The sequence below is a fragment of the Neomonachus schauinslandi genome, chromosome 5 (genome assembly GCF_002201575.2).
Source record: "Neomonachus schauinslandi chromosome 5, ASM220157v2, whole genome shotgun sequence".
Taxonomy (NCBI): domain Eukaryota; kingdom Metazoa; phylum Chordata; class Mammalia; order Carnivora; family Phocidae; genus Neomonachus; species Neomonachus schauinslandi.
This window is the reverse complement of record NC_058407.1, coordinates 23,113,294-23,125,962: the sequence shown is the minus strand read 5'-3', so window position 1 is coordinate 23,125,962 and position 12,669 is coordinate 23,113,294. Positions and strand designations below refer to the sequence as shown.

The 12,669-nt window shown below is 38.7% G+C and overlaps 1 protein-coding gene across 1 annotated transcript in view; it reads right to left on the bottom strand.

Annotated features, from left to right (window-relative positions):
• LOC110578164 (proliferation-associated protein 2G4-like) overlaps positions 1-12,080 on the bottom strand; it is a 106,424-nt gene extending 94,344 nt beyond the window's left edge. Inside the window, 4 exon segments of the mRNA XM_044914744.1 lie at positions 5,557-5,667; positions 6,805-6,952; positions 7,946-8,077; positions 11,991-12,080. Coding sequence (XP_044770679.1) covers positions 5,557-5,667; positions 6,805-6,952; positions 7,946-8,077; positions 11,991-12,080 — 481 coding nt within the window.
• Between the last annotated feature and the right edge of the window lie 589 nt (positions 12,081-12,669).

Genomic DNA, 12,669 nt, shown 5'->3' with positions numbered 1-12,669 from the left:
AATAAAGTTAATAAAATGTAAGATCATGTGAAATAGAGTTAATAAAATATGTAAGATCATGTGAAAATCAGATAAGTTTATGAAGGAAGTGTTTGGCACAGAGTAAGGATGCCATAAATAGTAACTATAAGCTATAAACTGCCCCTGGGTGCAGCTTTGTTCTGGTCGTGCTACTGTTGGCCTGTAGGGGTCACTCAAGCCTCCACTCCCTTCATTTCACATCATGTAGTTGTCAATGGTTCTCAACCTGTACATTTAAATCTCCTGGGGAGGGGCGCCTGGGTAGCTCAGTCGTTAAGCCTCTGCCTCGGGCTCATGATCCCAGGGACCTGGGATCGAGTGCCCCTCACCAAGCGTCCCGCATTGGGCTCTCTGCTCAGCGGGAAGCCTGCCCCACTCCCCCTGCTTGTGTTCCCTCTCTTGCTGTCTCTGTCAAATAAATAAATAAAATCTTTTAAAAAAATAAATAAAATAAAATAAAATAAATAAATAAATAAATAAATAAATAAATAAATCTCCTGGGAATATATACATACATACATATATGCGTATGTGAGTGTAATTTATATATACTAAATGTATGTATGTCTGTGTGTGTGTGTCTATATATACACACATATATATGTTTGTGTGCCTGCATATATGTATATTTGTATATGTGTACTGTGTGTGTATGTATATAAATATATACATACATGTCCAGGGGTAGAGCCTGGACATTTATTGTTTACAGCTTCCCAAGTGCCACTGCAAATGAAAAACTTCTAGAAAGGGCAAAGGCCAAGGATCCTTGGAGTTGAAACAGCAAGGAAATGGATGTTTCTTGGTAAGAAATAAAACAGTTAAAAGTTCTAGTGCCCAAGTGACATGGGATCCAACACTGGGATTTGAATAGGAGCCCTCTCTTGGCTTGTCTTTTTTATGTAGGCTCCACACCCAGCATGGAGCCCAACATGGGGCTTGAACCCAGGACCCTGAGATCAAGACCTGAGCTAAAAATCAAGAGTTAGCTGCTTAACCAATTGAACCACCCAGGCTCAACCCATCCCCCACTCCTCGGCTTATGACTAAAAAAATCCCAGCCATACTCAGGCCCTGGACTCTGAGTTTGACTCTGCCCTCAGTCACCACCTTCCCACAATCTAGATTCCCTGACAGGAGGCCTTGATTACCACTGGGACATGTCCCTGTCCCTCATGCTTTCACTAGCCGTGGTTAGAGGCTGAGGTAATCATCAGATGCCATGCCTTCACCCCCATAGCTGACCTTCCAGCATCAGCCCCAACATGCAGGACAGATGTCCCACTTCTACCCATCCCACAAGCATGACAAGGACTGGCAGCTCAGTCTTGCTTCAAGTAAAGTCCCCTTTAAATTCTGGGCTGAGACAAGATTCTTAGAACAAGAGTCTCTTTCTCCAAAAGCAAAGATAAACTCATATTAGGTTCTGTTGAGGACTATTACAGCTTGATCATGCACTCACAATTCAAAATCCTGACCTTGTCCACCCTGAGTTCAGTTGACAAGGCCATTAGACTCCCCAGAAGGGCCTGCTGCCCTCATAATGTAGGAGTCAAATATTCCCTCCCCTCGTCCCTCTCCAGGTTCTTCAGTTCCTCATTCATTATTTTCCTAAACTATGAAAGACCCACAGAGAAAAGCATGCTCACCACCCACCCCCTGCCTTGTATTGGTAATCCAAACAGTTAACAAATTGTCCAGATGCAAAGAGGAAGTTTACATTTTTTTCATAAGATGGCCCCATTTATACACTTGTCACTCAAAAGAGGCTGAGCATATATATTCACCAAACTTGGCAGCATTTCACTCTGTGACTGAAAACAAACATGATACATTTCTCCTCCAGAGATAATCTTGGTGATGTGTGTAGGCCACTGAAAATGAGAATGTTATGACTTTAGTACTGTGATAATATATGGTAGTAATTATATTAACAAGGGAAATTACATCCTTTTTCAGCAATTTTGGCTCATACTACCCACATGAATAGTGGGGAACAGCAAAAAAATGCTGAAATGGTGCTAGTAATAAGATGGGGGAGCAAGATTTGCTGAATTTAGAACCTACTTTAATCACTTTTTAAAAATGTACTGAGCTCCTACTATGTGCCAGGCACCATGTGAGCCCAATGGGTAATGCATCTGACACGGCTCAGAACTTAAGGTGCTTACCACATAATAAAGGAAATAAGACATGCACATAAATCACTGTAATACCAGGTGGAAAGTGAGAGGTGATAAAAGAGGTATAGAGTTCTATGAGGATTGAAAGAGGAAGCTATCACTTCTGGTTGGGGAAGCAGAACTCCACAGTTTTCCAGCATTGAGATAAACAACAGCCAATTAACACTGAAAATTCTGCCCAGTGACCCAGCTCCAGAGAACAGCCACCAGAATGCTCCACAGCTGAGTAACCATGAAAACAAAGCCCATATTCCATGACTCCAGAAATCCTTCTGTAGAGTCTTTTTGCCAGAACTTATAAATGTATGGATTGATGAACTACAAAAGAGATTAAATGCATGAGTAAAACTCCATAATTCATTTTGAAATTTTATTGGAACCATATTCAAGATATGCACTCTGCTCCACCAATTCGATCGGCTTTTGTTTCGTTCCTCCCATGTGCAAGAAGATATAGGGGATTCCAAGAGAATGAAGACACAGACAAGACCCTGAAGGAAATCAGAATTTCATAGAGGAAAGGGAAACATACAACATAATTGTAAAGATGATCTGCTGCTTTATCAACATGATTTGCTGGAAGGAGTATGTGGTTTCAAATCACAGACTTGAGCTGAATTCCTACTTTGCAGCCTACCAGCTCTGTAACCTAAAAAAGAATTATTGACTCTCCACGTTCACATTGTTTTATTTGTATGGTATTTAAATCAAAGGACTGTGATAGGGATTAAACAATATAATATCATGAAAGCATTTTGCATAATGCCTACAAATGTCTAATGAATCTGTTGAATAATGTACGTCAGAAAACTGGGAAGGGTCAGAAGACAATTATAAAGAAAAACTTAGTTATCCTTAAAGAAAGAGCTTGTCTCTGAGTTGGAGGGACTAGGAAGTCTTCATGAAGAAGGTGTCATTTGAACAGGACCCTAGAGGGAGTGATTTGTCACTCTAGAGTCTACTTTGGCTGGTATGGATGGGGTGAGTATGGCTATACTGAGATATGACATTAGATTTTTAGAAGATTAAAAATGTATGTGAAGCGGTGCCTGGGTGGCTCAGTCGTTAAGCGTCTGCCTTCGGCTTAGGTCATGATCCCAGCGTCCTGGGATGGAGCCCCATATCGGGCTCCCTGCTCGGTGGGAAGCCTGCTTCTCCCTCTCCCACTCCCCCTGCTTGTGTTCCCTCTCTTGCTGTGTCTCTGTCAAATAAATAAATAAAATTCTTGGCTGATTGATTCATTCTAGGCAAATCAGGAATTGAACACATATAGTCCCCCAAATACCAGACCACATCACTGAAAATGCAATGGTGCACATAAAAAGATAGAGAGGTTGAGGGCGCCTGGGTGGCTCAGTTGGTTAAGCGACTGCCTTCGGCTCAGGTCATGATCCTGGAGTCCCGGGATCGAGTTCCGCATCGGGCTCCCTGCTCAGCGGGGGGTCTGCTTCTCCCTCTGACCCTCCTCCCTCTCATGCTCTCTGTCTCTCATTCTCTCTCTCTCTCAAATAAATAAATAAAATCTTAAAAAAAAAAAAGAGAGAGGTTGAAAAAGCTGGCATAAAATTTATAACATAATTTTTTTTTTACATTTCAAACAAAAAACCAACCCTTCCTATAAATATTGAAGGAAGAATGCTATGACACATCGGGAAACAGAATTCAGAAGCATAATGAAGGAATAAAATACCACAATCAAGTGGAGTTTACTCTGGAATTGCAAGGACTGCTAGGATTAAATATTAGGAAGTCTATTTTTAAAACAATGGATCGTGGATCACCACATCAAAAACCAATGATGTATTGTATGGTGACTAACATAACATAATAAAATTTTAAAAATAAATTAATTAAATTAAATGAAATGAAAAAAGGACGTCTATTTTTAAAATTCCGTTTAGTTAAGAGGATTAAAGAAGAAGCATATTATCATCTCTATGGGTGCTAAAAAGTCATTTGATAAAATGTAATACCTATTCCTATTTTTAAAAGAAAAATATGATGGAACATGAATAGATGCTTCATTAATATGGTAAATATATAAGTATATACTTTAACCCAAAAGTTGATATCACAATTAATGGAGAAATACTAGAAGATCCCCATTAAAGTCGGCAACAAATTCACTTGTACCACTTGTATTTCATATTATCCTGGAGCACCTGGTTAGTCAATGAATGTTGGTTCAAAACCTCAGGAGTTCCCTGGATGAAATTGGAAACTGGCCCCAAGGGCAAGGAGAGACCAAAGAAAGAAGCAGACCACTCCAGACTGGAAGGTGGCAGGTGTAATAAGGAAGGGAAGTTATATATAAGGCTTGTCTTGGGGGGGCCATAAGACGGGTAGATCCCTGCACCTGTCCACCAAATCTTAAAAGTTTCTATAGAGGCCTTACCTAGGTTCAATCACGTATACCATCTAGATGGTCTCAACACATTACTATCTCAAGGCCGTGTCTTTGGGGGAGCTTCTAGTGCCTGCAGGGGAGGGGGTGAGGAGTCTCTGACTGTCTGGGTCCAGCTCTAAGTCAACTGGCAGTCATGTCCTCTCAGTGGTTCCTCCAACAATAAAATTAGATAACTGAAAGAAATAAGAGATAAAAATTATAAAAGAAAGAGTAAAATTATCATGATTTGCAAATAAGATGATTGCCTAGAAACCCAAGAAAATCAACTGAGAATAGTTGACAGAATAGTGTTTGTAACTAAGAGAATGCAATAAAGTCATGCTCCAAAAAATTAATTCATTTTGGCTCAGATCATGATCTCAGGGTGGTAGTGCTGAGATTCACTCTCTCTCCTTCTCCCTCTGCCCCTCCTCCCTGTTTGTGCTCTCTCTCTCTCCCTCTCTCTCTCTTCAATAAATAAATACATACAGAAAGACAGACAGAAATAAAGACATAAATAAAGGTGGAAAATAAAACCTTAAAAGAAATAGAAGAGAAGATGAGAGGTATTTTATTTCTTAGTTTTTATTATCTTCAAGCAGGGAAGGTGTTTTTAAAGTATGATTTTTAAAATCCCAAGGGTCACAAATAAATGATTAATAAGCTTGACTACATAAGAATACTTAAAAATCTTTGTATGGAATAGTGCAAAAAGAAAAGTAAAAAACAACCTGGGAAAAACTTTTACAACTCATAACAGAACAAAAGATAATTTTCCTAACATACGAAAAGCATCAACAAATCAATAAGAAAAAGATGAATAACCCAAAAGAAAAATGGACAAAAGATATGAGATAGTTTACTAGACAGAAAATATGGATAGTAATGTAAATATATCAAAAGCTGTTTATCTTACCCATAATAAAAGGAATGTAAATACTAACTACAAGTAGATATATTTTTTACCTAACAGATCGGCAAAGATCAGTAATGTTCGGTAAAATACTCTGTTAACAAGGATGTGAGGGAACAGCCATTTTCTTACATTTCTGATGACATCGTAAATTGCCATGATCACTAAGGAGAGGAATTCGGCAATCTCTATCAAAAATTAAAATGCCTATACCCTTTGATACAACAACTGGATCTCTAAAGAATTGATCCAGCAGACAGTATAAAGAAAGGGCCATATGCTCAGAGATATGCACTACAGTATGAAATCTTTAGCATGAACAAAAGGGGTCCCTTTTGACTGCTTGAGAAATCTCTATTTATCACATCCACACAATGGATTTCTTAAAGAGCATGAAAGCCCCTTTGTCACACAGGACCTGACACTCAGCACAGCAAGTATCAATTGTAACCCTAAGCATCTGTTCATATGCTTAACACAGTTCAGGTCCCAGGGAAGAGCTTCTCCATCTTTTTTGCCCTATATCCTCAAAATAAAAGGCAAGTCTATCCAAATACAGTGGAAATGTGTAGATGGTCCAGCTGCCAGCCTCAGAAATGACCACTGCTTTGGAGAACAGGAAAGATGTGGCCACGGAAGCATTTACACAAAATCAAAGACAAATCAACTTGTCAAACACTCCCCTCAGATAGCAGGAATGCGGAAGATTCTTGCTTTCCTTTTTTACAAAAAAGCTGAGCATACATTTTCTTACTTTGTGGGTTTTGCTTTCTTTATTTTAATGTTCAAATGATGACAGTACCCAAAGAGTTTCTGAGTAACGGTTGAGGAACATTGTCCAATATAAACAATCAATATTATTTCTAATTGTGGTGTGATATGGATTCCTTACAGTCAATAAATATGCGCCAAATGACTGAATAAACCAATCATAAAGGGGAAATTAGCTGATGAGCATTTCACTAATTATCCTTTTGTATATATTGTATTTTGAACCATACACATGTTCTCCTAACTTGGGGGGGGGGGTCCAATGACAGATAAATTTTAACATTTCAAGTAGTCCTAATATTATCATCTTAGAACCAAACACCATCCAATTTTTATGTCTGGTTCATTATAGTTAATCACATATTCTATCATATGCACAGTGTAGCTCATTCAAGGTAAGTAGAGAAAATGTCATTATCTCTAATTTATATATTAAAAACCTGCCCAAGTCAAACAACTGATGTAAAATCTGTTCACTTTTCAGAGCCCACATGGCTGTTGTAAAAACACTTTCATGGGTAACCCTTTACATTGCTCAGGACAGACAGCTTTGTTCTCTGGGACAGACAGCAGACTTACTGCTCTAAATGGTTGGTATCCGTTAATATTATGAAATCCACCAATGTTGAGCTTGTGGCCAGTTCCAAATTCACAGATTATGAAGATGAAATTAGGTAACTGAAAGAAATAAGAGATAAAAATTATAAAAAGGGGAAATGTAACTTGTCTCTTCTATTGTTTATTTTTACAGTGTCCTGTGTTTAGTAATAAACCTGGTTATATAATTATAGTGAAATGTAATAGGATTTGCCTGAAAATTCTCCCTTTCGGTAACGAAACTTTCTGAAAAAAACTTTGTTTTAGTTTCATTTTTTTAACTTTTTAATCCACTTACCTATGGCTTTTTTTTTTTTTTCAGAGTTTCTGGTGTATCACATGGTGATTCAACAAGTCTTATGTGTTTATCCACAAGCGTAGATACCATCTACCATACAACACTATTACAATACCATTGACTATATTCCCCATGCTGTACCTTTCATCCCTGTGACTTATTCATTCCCTATCTGGAAGCCTGTACCTCCCACTCCCTATGACTTTTCATTTTAAACATTTCACTTTTTTTAAGATTACATTATCACATTTTCCTTAATTCCATAATCTTTTCAACAACCTCATCCTTCACGCACTGTGCTTTTGTATCCTTTTATTTTCAAGTCCTTTTCATGTTTTCTCCCTTTTGTTTTATTTCCCTGGGAGCTCTTATTGTCATCTTAGACTTTATTTTTAGGATTCTATGCTGAAGCCTGAACCAACAGTGAGGAAATAAAAAGAGAAAGGACTGCAGCCATGCTGAGTGGAAGTGTTAGACAGGTGCGAAGAGGAGGAAAAGGAAAAAGACTGGACAAAGTCCTGATTGTCTTTTTGGTCTCCAAGATATAATATCTTTGAAAATGAAAAATAGAACATTTACACCTATACAGGCACCTATATAAAAATGTGACATGCAGAACATAGAAATGCCAAGAAAACAGGTTCCTTTAATTAGAATCTTGGTTCAATGTCCAATAGACTGGGTCAAATTTACTTTGAAGGCATAAGTGAGATTATCTCCTTGTAGGAGGCCAAACTTGACAAATTAACTCCATCTTTATCTTGAAACCAACTCACCAGTAAGTAAAATTCAGAATTCTGCTTGAAGTTTGTTAATGTTGATTTAGATGAAGCAAGCCCACCCTCCTTAAAGATCTCCAAAGCAAGGTATCTATTTGATAAATCAGTAAGAATGGCCACAGTATGACTCTCAGGCAGAAAGATCAACAAACAATCAATATTAAAAATTTTGACAAATAGCTGTTCCTATCTCTATTTAATAGGCATTTTCATGTTTCAGATCGAGCTATTTACTTGCCCTCTTTGCTTGGAGCTCATCCTGGTTTGATTTATCTTTCTCTTTCTGTCTCTATTCTATCTATAATTCTACCTCAACTATCCCATAACCCTCAGAGCATCTACAGATCAAAAATAAACAATTAAGAGAATGAATTTCTACTGAATGGGAACAAGTATATTTTATAAAGTCTTTATTGGCTTCGCAGCAAACTAAACTAAATCAGAAAAGTTTCATCTCCCAAAAACATTAAGAGAAAAAGTGATGAAGTTGTGTGTATGTGTGTGGGTGTCTGTGCATGTGTGGATGTGACTGTGTGTGTTTGTGTGCATGTGTGTGTATGTGTGCCATGAAGAAAGAAAAAGGAGGAAAATCAGTGAAACAGGCAATTTTCTACCTGGCACTAAATGCCAGGTTACTTGTAAATATGTATAATTAATTTTTTCATTTAAAAAATGACAATCTGGGGTGCTGGGTGGCTCAGTCGTTAAGCGTCTGCCTTCGGCTCAGCTCATGATCCCGGGGTCCTGGGATCGAGTCCCACATCAGGCTCCCTGCTCAGCAGGAAGCCTGCTTCTCCCTCTCCCACTCCCCCTGCTTGTGTTCCCTCTCTCGCTGTGTCTCTCTCTGTCAAATAAATAAATAAATTCTTTTAAAAAAAAAAAAAGGTAAAAAATGAAAATCTGAATGTAATATACAGCAAATGTGAGTGACTTCCCCTTGGCCTGAAACTCTCTGTTTTCATTTAGTCCTTTTCCTTTTCTTGCCTGCCAGTTTTTGCCTTCATTTTGCTTTTCCTATCTGCTATTTCCTAGATGTCTGTTCAGTTTAATTTATCCAAATGTCATACCCAATAAGTTGTTGAATTTCCACTCCATTTCTGCTGAATTATTGTATTACTTTTAAATAACTTGCATCTGCTCTTGATTCTCCCATCTGCTTCTCTTCCTCTTCAATTTCTCATCAGGAGGCCTGGCTCTAGGTTAAGGATGTTGACCAGGAACTCCTGATTTTCCAATTTTGAACCACTGACACAAAGTTAGTCATCCGTTCTGAATCTTTCTGAAAAAAGCTGGCCCTAGGCAAATCGGTAAAGTAGGTCAGATATATGAATGCTACCACACACACTTTGAGTACTTTCTCATTCATGCTCATCAGTCTCCTGCAGAGGCACCCCACACTCTGGACCTTCTGGTTTTTTCCTTTTAACTCCCATCCTTCAAAAAGTAATGCCCAGTGTCCCTTTCCCCATTGTGTCATTTCTAGGAGAAATCCGGTAGGAAAATTCCAACCAACATGTAACTCCTGGGCAGTAAAAATGTAATATTTCATCCTCCACAGAATGAGTTTCAAGATTTATGTTTCTGTGTTCTGTTGTTAATACATGTATGTGGGGTGGGACCAGAAAAGTAACCAGCTGTAACTGATTTGAGGCACTTATCAGCAGAGTTGGCTGCTCTCTTAAACTCTAGAATTTGATGGAATTTTTTAAAAAGAAAGAAAACTACCATCTCCCAAGTTTTTACTATGTGCCAGATAGCTAAATTTCATGCCCATTTTAACCAATGAAAAAGCTAGGATACTTGCCCAAGGTGAAAAAATCATATGGCTATAAGAAGTAGAGATGGGATATATGGCTGCAGGAAGTACAGATACTGGGTATAACCAAGCAGCAGAGCCCAATGCTCTGCCCACTATACCATGCCACTGCTTGGGTTTAGGGGTCATAGACTGTTAGCTCTCCTCTGTTTGGGGGCTCCAACCATGCAACATATATTAAGTGAATGCTTTTTATGTGTCAAGACAAAGCTGGAAAGGAGAAACAGCTTGGCATGGATGATGAACTATTGCAAGAGCATAAAGTCTGGATCACAGATATGACCCAAGAATGATCACCTGGAACACCCTTTTGAAGGCTTTGAAGTATATGCTATGGAACTCAGACTTGACATCAAAGACATTGGGGAGCCCTTAAGGGTTCTAAGGAAGAGAATGAGATGGGCAGAGTTGAATTCTGGAGTCATCCTTCTAGAACAGGATACATTCAGCTTTTGTGAGGGATGAACCTGAAGAAGGGTGACTAGCTGGGAGGCTACATTGCTGTTACCTAGGCAAGAGATGACAGTGGGCTCAACTATGGCAATGGAGAGAGGAAAACTATAGTCGAAAGGTAAAATTGTAGGACACGGTGATCATTTGATATAAGGAAGAGAGGAGAGAAAGTAATCAAAGTTGTCCAATTTTCCTTTATATTTGTTCTGAAGTCCCACATTCTTTTTCTAACTCAAATGAAACTGTTGTAATAAACTGGGGTGCCTTAGAGCAGATTCCCAAGCTGAACTTATAAATGTTTGAGGCTGGCAAAATTATGCCTAACTTGACCGGTAATGCATTTGGTAAGTATTGTTTATGACCACAAAATATTGCACCCACACAATTAAAGTATAGTTTAGCCTTAAGAAAGGGCTAAGAATCTCTTATTTGGAAAACTGTCTTTTCCCACCTCAAGAGGTGTTCTTTATGGAGACAGTCTTCATAATTTTTGGTTATGTTTACAGCAATTTGATTTTAGAAATCATTCTAAATACAGATATTTCCATAGTAAATATTCCCAGCTGCTGTCTTCGGAAGGAGTAATTTGATCAGCGGTACTGTGTTGAATTGCATTACAATTGGTTTCTTCAAATAATGTATATTACCTACATAAAGAAAAAAAAGAAATCATCAACTAATGTCTAGTTGATCTGTTTGGCACAAAAGTGATGGCAGGACGGGGTTAACAAGTTGTTTGCGGAGAAATAACAGGGACTGATGAGCTCTCAAGTTTTGATGTTTATTAAAGAGTTTATTGGAATCTCATAGAGCGGTAAAAAATGATCTAATAAAACAAATAAGATTAAGCAGTTCCAGTAAACAAAATTATAATAAAATTCCAGAAGCGTAGATGCAAACCATTTTTATTTTTTTAATTCTTGCAAAAAAAATCATATTAATATTTCCAAATCTTATAAAGAGTTTTAGAATTAGGATCCCATTTGAAAATCGGCCTAACTGCTCAAATCATGATCATGTCATTAATGAATTTGTTTAATGGACTACTTAGCCACGTTAGCAAACTTTTTAAAGGAAAATAACTTTTCCTGGCCTGAGATAAGGGGAAAACTACTGAAAATCGATCAACAAATAAACGGTGTATGCCGGCACAGTTTTGTTGGAAAATGAAAACCAAGTAAACAAGTTGGAGTCGAAGAGAAGAGGTAGGGGTTGGGTTGGGGGGGGCTGGTGGGGAAACTTTCTGAAGGAAGAAAGGCTTGCTGAACCAACTTATTAGATCTTGGGAGATGTTACCAACAGCCTCCTTTCTTGCCAATCTTTCTAAAGGGAGCAAAAGGTTGCAGAGCAATTATAGGCAGACAGGGCCATGAACAGCCTCCAGGGATTCTCCGATCTAACATGGCCCAGAAGCAGAAAAATGATTATTTTGGCCAAAACAAGGTCCTAGGTAACAGAGCAACCAGCCTGAAAGAGCTAAATGGACAGAAACAAAGTGCATTGCAGCAGCAAATGTATGTAGCCATGTCCCCACAGGACAACACACATGTCAGTAGAATCTTCTAGGCACAGATAAAATGAGAGGTCAAATATTCCCTCAATGCTCTGATGTTACGTGAAGCCTCCCATCCCAGAACCTAGAAGGTGATAATATATTGACTAATATTGAGTTTCTACAACCCTGGGGATATTAGGGGCACTAAAATAAGTCGGGATAGAGGAAAATAAAAGTTCTATTTCTTGCCCACCTAAATAGTGGACCAGGGTTCATACCTGATACATATGGGAATCTTTGTGCAAAGAGATCTGCACCAAGGATTTAAGGCCAAGTTGTTTTGAGTTGTTCAGCCAGATGTGCAGCATGAGGCCCACTAGAGGCAACTATTAATTGTAAAACTACTGTGGGGCTCTGATGAGATTGAGTTTGAAAGTGTGCTACAGAATGCTTGAACACTCCCGGGCAGATACGGACAGATTGGTAGAAGGAAAGAAGAGAAGGAGACTGCAGCCTGGTAAGAGATCAAGGCAATTTCTTGAGACCCAGGGAAGGACCTGGAGAGGCAACACCACTGACAGTGATTTTTTAAATCTCACCTATGTCCCTAAATTTCTGAATCTCTTTCTGGATGGGGAAGGTTGTTACAAATTAGATGTTGGTTTCCCCACACCCACCATCTAAATATATTGAAAGCCTAACCCCCAATGGGATAGTATTCAAAGGTGGAGCCTTAGAGGGGTAATCAGTTTTAGATGAAGTCCTGAGATGAGCCCCAGAATGGGATTAGTGCCCTCATAAGAGGAGAAAGAGACTAGCATGTGCTTTTTCTCTCTCTACCATGTGAGTATACAGCAAGAAAGCATCCATCAATCAACCATGGAGGGGATCTTCACCAAGAACCCAATCTTGCTGGAACCTCGATCTTAGACTTCTAGCCTCCAAAACTGTGAGAAA